A 13,641-nucleotide genomic window follows, 5' to 3' on the forward strand; every position below is an offset into this window, starting at 1 on the left:
TATTTTCCAACAAGTCATTTGATTAAATGGGGTAAAGGCAAGTGGTTACACTGTCAGCGGTTTTAGGGTTCGAGCCCAGATGAAGGACATATGATAGTCTTGAGACATGACTAGCTAAAAACGAGGTCAATCAACTGACACACGTCTTATTACGTGGGTGCATAACTAAACTATATGTAAGAAAAAGCTCTACAATTTTCGTTATTATTTTATTTTAATGCTTGGCATGAAAATTTCCATCATGACTGGTAATTGATTAAGATAAAATGTTAAATATTAAATTTGATTTGCTCCGACGTCGGTCGCAAAAAGTTCAACGTTATGTTAAATTTTCGCCAAAAAGGTTCTCGAAAGATGAGAGAACCTTCCGCCAAACGGTTTAACATAACGGATGACAACCCAGTCATGATGTGGACATGTGCAAAATGTATTGATAACAAAAAAAACTCGGTAAACTGTAAAACATCATTTAATCAGTCAATCAATAATTCAATTAATCAGTCGTTACCAATTTGATAATACGTGAGCTTTTTATTAAGACAGCTTTATTACTAAACGAACGAATCAATTAGTCACTGCAATGGAGGAAAAACAGGCTGTTTTGTGGTATGGAAATAATAGATTGCTCCTGAAATTGTGTTCAACATGATGTCATAGCCCATTGGTGAAAGATGAGTGTCGTCATTGTCAAACATTTGTGGATTATCTTTTATATCTGGATATTTTATTAAATGGCCACCATGCCTAATAACATAGGTACTTATAGCACTGTTTATTCGTTTCCTTGCTCTTTCAGCTTGATGTACCTCAACGTACCTCCATGTACGCCGAGGAAGGATCTGGGACCATATAATTTTTGTTTCAGGCATCTTTAAATGCAGTTTGTTCAAAATGCACTTTAGCTGGCCAATTATCGCGGCTGATGTCATACTGCCAATGTCATTGCCTCCACAATGTATAATTAAGTAGTCGGGTGTTTCATTAAACTCTAAAATGTATCCTACTGACTGTTCAAGATGGTGTATTCTCATTCCGCCCATGAAATCCCACAATAACTTCGCCCCTATAGATTTGTAAAGTCCTAGATTTATACCGTCAGGCCTGTAACATAACCTCTGATATGCACCACGTACTAAAGATGAACCCAATATCCATACATTACAGGGACCTGAAAATTAAGAGATAAGTGGCCTCCAATGTGACTGATTAGATCGTCTTACCTGAAACGTATTTCGTTTTTAGGGTATGTATGCAAATGGGAAATATGGAGTTCACTTAATCAAGTACAAGTGTTATGAATTTCTCATCAAAAGTGAAATGTTAAGAAGTCAAACAGTATGTTCCAGACAAGAAAATTACGTAATTTTGAAACTGCATAGAACAAAATGTATTTATATCCGGGGTCAGTCTCCCTACTCGGAGCTAATATTTACAACTAAATGGATTGCCGGTCTGATAAAATATTTATATAAGCTGTAACACACACACATATATATAAATATATCATTATATATTTGTCTTATGATTCCATCAGGAAAATATATTTATCAAGTTATTTATCAGTATATATGTTATTTATATTTACTGGACACTCTAATCTTATACTTCATTATATTATGCATTACAAATCTTCTATGATCACATAATAATTATCTATGAACACCTAATTCAAATTGTATAGGAATCCGACAGCGGTCTTCCTATACATGGTAGCAAGTTACTAGTTACTAGCCAAAAGCGGATCGCCGGCCCAAAATAAATGTAAGAATCATTATATATTTATGCATATGCAACTCATTATCATTATATACGGCATTTGGCAGATCCTTTACATTCATTATGATTTTGAAATGGTGTAACTGCTACCAACTGGTTTCAAACTATGACACGGCATCCGGCACCTAGATCGATCGTTTTTAAAGGGGCAACTCAATTAAACTTTATTGTTGTAGCATAAATGTGAGTATGCAAACTTCGAATTATTAAACGAAATATGAATCATTACTTTCGTAATTAATATTAAAAGTGAAAGAAGTAAAACAATTAAACAACAATTAACGAGAATTCAATAACAATGAACAACGATATGTACATTTTGTAAGGGTTTGATAAAGTACAAACTAGCTTTGCTAATGGATGAGTGCAAATTTTTTTGAGAATTAATTTAAGGTATCAGAAGACAAGCTTTTAAAACTCTCGAAACTAATGATAGTGACCCGTCGACGGAGTCGCAATATGAGCCGGCGTCGGATTCATAGAATATCAATGGCGAATATATGACTTGTATGCGTTTGACCTCCATCTGCCTGCACTTTTTATAGTATTTACAAGACAGCCATCCCGATACATCCCAGACGCACCACCAATCCTAAATGAATGTGATTTTATGTTCTTGTTGCTTAACCCTATGAACTTGATGGCTTTTTTAAGAACAGCATTAAAACTGAAAGGAAGTCAAGGGGGTTTCGTCAAAATGAAAGAACAATGGACTAGCTTCGTCGCGCGAAGATTGAAACCTGAGATATGTCTGAATATGTTCATAACAGAACCTGTTCTGCTCATCTATATCGATATCGATAAAGGACTCGACGCCAGTTTGATCAGTCTTCGAAGATTTAAAGTACACTCATATCTTACTCGAGCCTATAATGAGGTCTTGTTTTCTTAATACAGAGTCACGTGACCGTTTATTTGATGACGTAAACTCACTTATCCGAAGTAAAGCTACGTAAGCCAACGAAAAGGCAGCTGCAAATAACATGTTCTCATACTGAGAAGCTTTTGTAATATGTGTATTGTTATAGGCTGCCTTGTATCATTTGTGCCTCTGATTATACGTAGGGCTTCAAGCATACGTTTAACTATAAATTTCTTCGTGTTATCTTCAAAGTCATTAAGTTTATTGACATAGCTGATTGCGGAAATATAACTATTTATTGATTTATATGCATATTGCTGTAAAGACATGTACGCTATATATTCAGTGATTTGCTGTACATTGGGAGGCCATATAAGCTGTTGACCAGATAGAGAGCAAAAGTTTGTAAACGAGGAGATGGCAGCGCTGTACTGTTTCTGGGTATTTAAAGATAGGGACGCGGTGACAAGTCTATTTATTTCCGGCTGAAGATCCGAAGAAAGGTTTCTGGGATGTTGCATGGCTGCTTTGCTGCGTCTGTCGGTAACTCCCGGTATAATCTTGACCACTGAAAGCGACTAATAGAATCAGCAATGCTGTTTTGCTTCCCGCGCACGTGCTTACCCTTAAACTGAATATTATTCTGTAATATTAAAAGCATTAAGGGCCGGATCAAGCTCATAACACGCTTATTTTTAGACGATTTACTGTTGAGGATATTTACTAAAGCCTCATTGTCAGATCTTATCATGATCTTTTTGTTTTTCATAAACGTTCCCCAAAGCTGAAGTGCTAGAACTATGGGAATGAGTTCGAGATACGTAATATCAAGAAATATGTCGGCCTCCCAGTGATCTGGCCATTGAAATACACTCCACTGACCTTGAAAGTAACAGCCACATCCTAAATTTCTATTACCAGAGGAATCTGTATATAATTCGAAGTATGTGTTTTCTAACCAATCTTTGTCATTAAACATCGCTACTCCGTTAAAATCAGATAAAAAAGTAAGCCAGATTGTCGCATCTTCACGCATCTCATTAGTAACTCTTATAAAGTGAAACGGCTTTTTTCCTTGGCACATGACATCATAAAATCTACGTAAAAATGCTCTACCGGTAGGGATAGCTTTAGTTATGAAATTAAGTAACCCCACAATGGATTGTAGTTCGTTTAACCGCACTTTTTTCAGTGTAACTAGACGAGATAATTCAATTTTTGCTTTATTTATTTTGTCTTCCGGGACATGGATTGTTTGGTGTTCAGCATCTAATTCCAGCCCTAAATACGTTATGACTTTAACTGGACCTATCAGTTTTTCAGGACATAAAGGAACACCAAGATTCGAACATACGTTTTGGAAGGAATGAAAAAGCTGTAAACAAGATTCAAAATTTACATGTGCCATGAAGAAATCGTCTAAGAGATGTGTTAGGTTATTTGTTCCAGATTCTGTCTTTACAAGCCATTCAAGAAAAGAAGCGAACTTCTCAAAGATATAGCACGCACAGGCTGATCCCTGGGGAAGCATTTTCTGAATCCAGAAACCTTGTTCTGTTTTAATACCAAGTAAATCAAAATCGCCCGGCCAAATAGGGCATAAATTGAAAGCTGATTTAATGTCTGCTTTGCAGCAGTAGGCTGTTTTCCCTAAATTTTGTACAATATTTACAGCTTCGTCAAACTGAGCATACTTAACATGACGAAATTCTTGGTCTATGTAATCATTAACACTTTGTTGTGGAGGAAATGATAAATTCGTTATAAGCCTCCAGCCACCTGTTCGTTTTGGAATAAGGCCTACTGCATTTACTCGGAGATTTGAAATCGGTGGTTTTACATAAGGTCCGATAATCCATCCTAGTTTTTTGTCTTCAATTAATTTTCCATGTAAAATATTTGGATTTTGTTTTGCAGACACCAGATTTGACGAGAAAATCGGTATTCTGGGGCCCGAGTAATTTAGCTTGAAACCATATTTAAACCCTGACAGTAAATAGTTTGCGTCCTCCTGATTATAATCTGACAACTTTTCCCCCAAACTTGATAGGTTAATTGGCGTTAAACCTAGGTCCCATAATCTTTCTGTTTGACTGGGATACTCTTGGTGCAAATGTTGGATTTTGTGAAGCAGGGTTGTTGAGCCTGAAACGAGAGCCGTTAGGTCTTAAATAACGCCCCTGAAATTGTTGTCCCTGATTTACATAGCAGTGTAAAGCTGGATGGTTGCCAAATCCGCATTTTATGCATTTATGAGCATAGGTACACTGTTTATTCGCACAATATCCTTTGTTATTAAAAGTGAAACATTTTTTCAAGACAGGGGTCGCAACCGATACACCGACAGAATGCATGGGATGCATATATAACATCCAAAGTTCGGGATCGATTGTCTCCCATTTTAATGTTTCATTAACTGACTTCTTTAACCTGAAACGCGAATCATATGTCGACCAACCCGTATGGTTGGATGCAGCTTGCCTAACATTCGCGATATATTGTAATAAATTGCTCATTTCTCGCGGATGTTTCATAATGTATATGGCAATAAAAATATGAAATGCATCAGTCCAGGTGCGAATATTTTCTAAGACCTTAGGCGACTGCTCTTTTGGTGCAATAATCAATTCCCCGTTCTCAAATTGTATTCTTTGTTTAGAATCGGACTCAGATTTATTTTTAGGAAGAAGGTGATGTAATTCTATGTACTTGTTTGCCCATATTTTTTCTTTAATAGCCAAAGGAACATGTGCGGAAAGAATGTTTGAACTATAATTATAACATGTAGGATTTACAGCACCTGATTCTCCTTGTCCTGGCTGTGGTGGATTAACAACACCCGATTCTTGTTCTGACGGTGGTGGTGGCGGCATGTTGTGATGTAGGTCTACAACACCTGATCCCCCCTGCTCTGGCGGTGGAGATGTTTGCATGTTGGTTCTAGACCTCTTTGTTCGGACCATGTCTGCCAATTCCTGCGTCTTTGCACGTTTCGGTGGCATCTCGTTATACGGCAGTAACATGTAAATGAAATTATCGAAATATAACTTCAAAGACTAATAGACATAATTTATGCAGAGACGTTCAGATGAGAAATTACGCGTTTCGAATAGCATTTATTTATATATTTATTTAGATCTAGATCTTTTTATTTATTTATTTATTTATTTATTTATTAGTATATCTATGTAATGTCACCCATGACTTGGATTCATCATAATTCTGAATAGCGCGAGGATAGATCTACCACGTGGCGGACGTATGGAAATATTTAAACTTGTAGTAAAACTGATTTAAAATAAATTTTTAAACCTCCATGTCAAGACAGCAGCGATTATTAGGTGTCTTATATATAATAAAATTGAAATTATATTTAAATTATTATTTTATTAAGGAAAATTAATTTTTTAAGGATAATCGTGAAATAATATGTCCTCAACCTTCTCTCTGAGTTCCACAAACGTAAAAGGCCCGAGAATGGAAAAGTTCCTGCTTATATAGTGCGCTAAAAATAGCTCGCAGACTCAAAGACAACTGACTTGCTACTGGTACTAGAATTATACGGTATTATACAATATGTCTGCTAGTAGCTGACTATGTGGAAAATAAATGGGTTTAATCTCTAACGATTAAACTAGTTATTATCATAATTATTATTTTGTATGATAAAATGCTTCACTTCTTCGTTATATTACTGACATTTACCTTCAAAGAATCTGAACATAGTTTTCTTATTTACCTATATTAATCTTTTACAGCAATCAGAAAAGGTTTAACAATTTACGATTTGAGTACGTGACATACTTTGTACCACCGGAAAATCTTCCAGAGAGACCAACCTACGTGCGTGAGTCTGGAATTGGAATAGTTGAGAGTATAATCGAGGCAAATGTGAGCAAAATCCCGAGAGATGGTAAGGAAAAATTATGTTTTTTGAAAGTATAACCTCTTTTTGTAACACAACCACACACACTTTGCATACTTCAAACAGAAGGTATAATCTACATTAAAAGTATGATTATATATACTGAGACATACCTTAAAGGTCTAGCAATAAATAACTGTATTCTTTTTTTTTTGTATTTACATGTTGGTAATAACATATAATTAGCAAGCAAACTGAGAAATACAAGTATCTGGTTACAAATTGACAGAGGCAGCAGGCCAAGAAAATGTGTTTAATATCTAAACATTTTATGAATTAATTTACACAGTATTTGATGAATTTAGTTAACTTCAGAACTAACTTTGTTTTAAAAGGTGAATATACGGCTTGGCTGAAGGTATATAATAAAAAGGTCAATAAACGGCTGGTTGTGCCTTCTTGCTATAATGGCACACCTAGTGTCATAATTGCCCGAGGGCAATTATGACGCTAAGTGTGTCAATCTGGCAAGTGGGAAATATATAAAAATCAATCTACGGCCGGGATACCCTCTGGCAACACCTGCACATCTACTTCAATAATGATCTCCGGACGAAAGCCCTCTGGCCATTATTGCACTACATATGCAAATAGAGGCCATAAAGCACACCGCAGTCGTATAAGGAAAATGGCGCGAAAAAATGTTAGTCACATAATGGCGGATACAAATAGTCCTCACATTTTTTGCCCTGTAGAGCTATTTTCCTTATATTCTTTCCATATTTTTTGCTAAAGTCACATGACAGATCTATGCTTGACATGTAGATAGCATTTTCATTATGAAATAACAATATGACAGAATTTTTCATGGAAACTTAGATCATACACCACCACTACAATTTGGGGTCTCATTTTTGTAGCTGATTTTGCAGTTTGTGTGTTTGAGAATATTTTTCTTGCATTAAACATGAACCCCTTTTTTCTTTTAATTTTTATCCAGCACTGACAATATTCTTCAAGAAAATGTACGTTACAGACATTTAAAATGGGTCCTGTTGTGTGCTGCGGCCATTTGAAATATGTCGAATATATGTTATATAGAATAAAGAAGAACAGCTATTTAGGGTGTTGTAACCTATAATAAACACTTAATAGCATATTTGAAGAAATTTAACCAAATTTTCTGCTTAAACGTTTTGATTTTATAACTCTCAGGGGGACGTATCAGAGATACGCCAGACGGATCATTCAAAATCTATAAATGTCAGAGCGGTTTCTCAAGAGATAACCCAGAAAAAGAACTAGCCACCTGTGAGATAAACGATGAACAGTTCAGTACATTAATAGAGCACGGAGACTGGTACGTCTGACGAGTTTATTTACAAAAGTGTTACTCTCAAAATAAGAACCATAAGCTAGTTATAAAGCGTATACTTTTATTCCTATATCGGTATTGCTATAAAATGATACTTTTGAAGATTGCGAACCAAGTTATGTCGGTCCAGTATGATCTGTTGTTTTCGCTATTTGTGAAATTTAAACATATGCCAGTGTACCAATGGGTAGGACATATTTCTTTCATTTATTTAACTGATAGACACTGAACCAAAAAGGCAAAATAATGTTGATTTCTTGACATATCTAAGAAGAACATTTAATATCTGTCTGATTTCCCCTTGGCCATTCAGTTTGAATTAAGACGTCGCGCTTCTCTAATTGAATAAAGGTTGAATATAAAGTTCATGTCAACATCTGGGGGTTTCCAGAAACTTGTCAACATTGACCAACAAAGTAAGCCATATGCCACAAAATACTACAAAGGTTTGCAAGACGTTAGAGAGGTATGATTTTACTGATAATTTAAATCGTTCGTTCATACTCTTCCATACATTTGTCATTTTCATTTCATTTTGTACTCGTTATTAAACTTTTTAAAGTATTTAAATGAAGACGGGCCATTAAACTAGCATTTCACCCTTAAAGGTGTGTGGTATATCTATACCGTTTTCATTTGTTTGTTATGCGAAATACTACAAGTTACTCATCATTTCCTGCTTGCTTTCTTATTAGAAACACATCGACTTAAATTGCAGATAATTAGTCGGACTAATATTGAAATATTTAAGGTATTCGCATTATAATATTACATTTTTTTGTACATGACAAGCTACATCTCTGCTAAATCATAGATCCATTTTATGAATGTATTTTAACGTATATTTGTATCGTTGTTATCTAGCTATCAATTTATACGTTTATTTATCCAGGTGCAGTTCAATTTCGATTTTATTGCACCGAAACACTGCTCAGAAACTGATGCCTCGAAAAGATGTAAGCCAGAATCAGATATACTTCGTATTGAAGAAGAATTTACAAAGGTAAATAAAATACTTAAGATACCTCTTATTTTTAGAGAAAAGAAGCAGTTACTGATTGATATCATTCAAGGTCTTATTTATATGTTTAATCATCTTATTAGGCAATGGCGGAGGAAATTGTAACCAAAATTCCTTTGAAGAAATGTCCTTTCAAACACAAAAATGACATCTCTAACTTGAAATAGTCAAGTTATGAGTTATTTTTGCATCCTAACATAACGGTATTCAAAATACACTAAACGATAAATTTAAAAGACGTTTGGTGCACAAGTAGAGACATATGTCATTAACATAAACTGTGTTTTATCTACAGAATCCAATCAGTATGTATTGGTCTGGTTGGACTGATGAACTGTCCGGCGTTTTGGAATACTACGTAGAGGTGTTCAAACTTACTCCTGATGCATACAATAAGCTGGTTGAAATGGAACCTTTATCTCCAGTATTTAACACAACCATTCCACACAGAAAATATAGAAAAAATATGAAGTATCCAGAATACAGGCCAACGGAACCAGGCATGTATAGGTATATACTAAGTTTAATTTCAAGCTAAATTGTTCCACAGGTGATGAATTGAGTAGTTATTATAATAATATTCATTTGCGAGTTCATTGTGGGCTATATCCTGATGGAAATATGAATTTTGAATGACATCCCTGATAAAATATACTTAAATAAACGTGTAAGTTTTGACAGACCTGTTTACATCAATCTAATTTTGTTCTCTACCAAGTGTTTTGGTAGAAATCAGAGACACGGCCAACAACTCTAGAATAGCACGACGACTTGTTTTATTTGATGACCAGTCTGAAATTACGTTCAATGAAAGACCAAATGGAAAACTCTACGTGAGTTCGGCGGTAGAAGAAACCGGATACAAGTGGCAGACTGTAGCTAAAGGTACATATTCTTCGCAATAGAAACTTCTTAATCCATATTTATTCAAGCTGACCACAGTCAAATCAAACGTTACCCTAGCAGGACTAGTTACTCGCAGTCTAGATATAGTCATTGTCTTTCTTCCTTTCCCATTGTCCTTACTAATAGCATCGTGATTTCTTCTGCTTTGCTGCATTTCAGTATGCATTTGCAGCAGTCGTCTGTAAAAATCGACATATTCCTACCGCATGTTAGGTAAAAATGTCGGCGTAAGAACTTTGGGTAAGTTCACATCGGAGCTCTAGAGAAGGGTAGGCTGTTGAGTAAATGATATTTACTCCCACAAGCAAAGTAACCGACCAATCAAAAATTGGGCCCTGGAAATATGTAAAACGTTTTTCCCCTGCACATTGAGCGCTGTGATGAAAAGCAAGGAACCAGTAAACCTTACCTCACCGTTGAGTTTGCAGAGTTCAGCTTTTCAACATGGAAGGTATGATTGGTGTACTAACTTTTATCTTGCCTCCTACAAGTTTTTCGCATTTCTATTGGTCAATAGACGTCACTTGGAGACAGGATATATTCCATATCCTGCAAGTACATTCAGATATGAATTTTATTAAAACAAAATGGCTGCCGCATCGCTGGTATAAGTAAATCAAGTCAGATTTTCAATAAGCTCCAGCTGTAGACATCGTTTCCTTGAGTAAATTTAGTGTTTTCTTGCCGTTTTCATTTTTCTACATAGTTTAGGCTAGTGAAGTTTGACAGAAGTTAGCTGTAAAAAGCGGAATAACTCTGTATGGGAGACGCGGATGTTAAAATTTTGTTTTAAGTTAAATCATCGTAACACAAAGGAATTAACATATTTGTTACTCAGCAGTTTGATGTAGGATTATTTAATCTTCGTGCAGGATAAAGGATTTAACATGAAACGTGATGAAAGCCAAAGTTTCAAGACATTCATAACTTTATCATGACATCAACGTACCTTAGTGGTTCTAACTGACCATTCAGAGAGCTGCACTTTCGAGTACCTGCCAGTTTCCACTCGGGTATAACAAAGTATATTTCCACTTGGGTATAACAAAGTATATTTACAATGAACATATAGTGACTTTAGAACTAAATATCACACTATTTTCGAAATCAGATTAAGATTTTTTAATGCACATGCCCCAGATGAGGCTACAAACAACAAACTTTTGAAGTTTCATTGAAATATTATATGGATTTAAAATCTTTATTTTAGTTAAAAGTTTGAGTTTTTACCAAAAGCGTCTATGATAAAGTCCGAGTAAAATGTAATCAATACCCAAGTGAAATTAGTATCATTCCGCTATGTTGTGGACATGTTAAAATTATGAATTTCTGACATCGTGAAATCCGGTGATTTTCGAATAGATTGAACAGTCTGATCTAAACCCAGTTCATAACCTGTGTAAATAAGCTTTTGTGTTTTGTGATTTAATAAAAAAAGGTCATTTTGCATTTTATGGCTGGTGTTAATCAACTATAAACAAAACACGATGACCAAACAAATGATTGCAGGATTCCAGTCTGCACTGTAAGTAGTCTAAATAATGAGACCTCGGGTAGGCCGATTTTACATTTTGATATTTTACGTTGTCTACCTAGAGCGGATATCGAAGTCAAAAAAATATAACGATATTCAACTCTTAAGTACATTTATTTGGACTACACTGTAAGTAGCTTTGTTAATTTAAAATGATTCGATTATAGCATGTACGTAAAGGGTAGTCGGCAGAGTAAAATCGTTACACAGCTTGTTGGTGACAGGATACGGGATATGCACTGTCTAGATAATCCATATTAGGCTCGCCTGATATGGATTTCCTCAACAGCGTATATCCCGTATCCTGTCACCAACAAGCTGTGTAACGAATAATAACGTTCAAGTGGGTTATCGAGCATAGTGTTGGTCTCTACCCTACCCTAGAGCTTCGATGTGAACTTACTTTATGTTTCAGACGAAAAGACGGTTGTATTTAATGAAATGTATCTCCGTTATATACTAGTTAAAGCTTACATTTTCTTTTTTATCGATATAGCTCTGTATTAACTCTCTGACAAATCTGTTATTTTAGATAATATTGAAATATTAAGTGAATTTAAAGTAGGATTTAGTGGTGTTTAACCTTGAAACAAATACTTCTCATATTATTGGTGTATGTAATGTATTTATTATGACGTTCGTTTTCAAAGCTCAATATTGCACATCATGTTAGCTTGTGACAAACGAAATTCTGGTGATCTTCGTACCTTTATTTACTTTTATTTTGGGCATGATTTATAGCACACTATAAGTTTGCTCATTTAAATTTTGTCATATTAATTGACTTTTTCCCCATTTTTAGCAAATAAGAGAAGACATAAATAATGTTTGAGTGACATAATACAGATTTACACGGTTAGTTATTTTACAGGCCAGGATGTGACATTTGAAGTGAGCTGGAAAAACTATTTCATCAACAAAATAATGGAAGAGAACATGTTGCTAAATTCTGTTGATCCTTATCCAACTCAATTCAAGGAGATAGAGGATGACGGCGTACTTTTCAGCAAAAAGTAAGATAAATGTTTTCTCGTTATTCCACTAACATTAAAAGCAAATTTTATTAGATAGTTTTCGGGTCAGATTTGCTGATTAACAATGAGTCTCTTCAGCTGCATTACATCGGCTTTGCAAGACCTTGAAGGATTGGCAAAATCTGCCTAATATCTCGCAGTTTTGATCAGAATAGAAGGTTCACAAACTGAGCCTATTAAAATTTTTGCTTTGTTGCGTTTTGTCCTTTCATACGAAATTTTTTTTTATTAATCCATGAAATAGTCACAAGGATGATATATTTTACGTGCTGCGTGTTTACAGTGAAAGACGCCCTGTACTTTATAAGTCATTGTTGCTATTACTTCCGTTTCCGGTCGGCACTTAACACTTAAAGACGATTGTTGTGATAGTTAAACATTTCAGAAAATAGTAAAAATATGCTTTTTCAGGCAATTTCAGTATGAATCCTTTTTAAAATTACACTGGTCAAAACATGTTACTGTGTCTTCATATTATGAAAAGCCATTTATTCATACAATTCTAAGATTAAAAATAATTTTGAGAATATCCAAATCTTGAGTGTAACAACCAACCATGTACGCATTTTTTGTTGGTAGGAGGACCAATAAGTCCTGTCGTATGTATTTTTTTCCTTCAGGATTTTAAAGTCATGGAACAGCTTGCCTGTAAATTGCTGCATATTGGCACGTAATGCATAGCACTGCAAGACAATATGTGAATATTAATTAATAAATGTCGTTAAAACTATAAGCTAGTATATTTTACTTAATGATTTTGAAAGTGTTTGTAATGTTCATTGGAAGTCGTTTCATACATTGTGACCAAATCTTATCGTAATCAAGATACGTTCATGATTCCCTGGACGACCATGAAGGAAAAAGAACACGTGATGCTATCACAAATTTTCATGGAATTGTTGAATTTGAATGGGCCAAAGTATTAACGAAAGATGAAGATGAACCAAAGGTGGGTTGGACAACAGTATCGCCACTTGAAGAGCAAACGTCTTTCACGTCAAAACTTGATGATGGTTAGATCTTTTATTACTGTTACATTTTACTCACAATTTTAAGCATTTTATCTTTGTTTATTCTTTGTAATACATTCTGTCTTATAGATGCATCTAAATGTAATAAAAGACAACATGTTACTTCAAACCATAATGAAAACTGTAATTTATATTTATGAGGTAGGTATCAGCCATTCATCAATTAAATATAAACATTTTTTACAAATTCATTATCAAGGGTCCCTTTTCATCGGCTTTATGAGTTTCGTTCGTTCT

The 13,641-nt window shown here is 34.8% G+C and overlaps 1 protein-coding gene across 2 annotated transcripts in view; it reads left to right on the forward strand.

The window, feature by feature from the left end:
* Positions 1–13,641, forward strand: part of LOC123562440 (uncharacterized) — a 45,562-nt gene that overhangs the window by 14,349 nt on the left and 17,572 nt on the right. For both annotated transcript variants that reach the window (XM_053537474.1, XM_053537475.1), the window contains 8 exons: positions 6,397–6,551; positions 7,719–7,863; positions 8,230–8,344; positions 8,771–8,881; positions 9,195–9,409; positions 9,618–9,784; positions 12,211–12,352; positions 13,199–13,386. In XM_053537474.1, coding sequence (XP_053393449.1) covers positions 6,397–6,551; positions 7,719–7,863; positions 8,230–8,344; positions 8,771–8,881; positions 9,195–9,409; positions 9,618–9,784; positions 12,211–12,352; positions 13,199–13,386 — 1,238 coding nt within the window. The remainder of the gene's footprint in view (positions 1–6,396; positions 6,552–7,718; positions 7,864–8,229; positions 8,345–8,770; positions 8,882–9,194; positions 9,410–9,617; positions 9,785–12,210; positions 12,353–13,198; positions 13,387–13,641) is intronic.

Source organism: Mercenaria mercenaria, chromosome 2 (genome assembly GCF_021730395.1).
Source record: "Mercenaria mercenaria strain notata chromosome 2, MADL_Memer_1, whole genome shotgun sequence".
Lineage (NCBI taxonomy): Eukaryota > Metazoa > Mollusca > Bivalvia > Venerida > Veneridae > Mercenaria > Mercenaria mercenaria.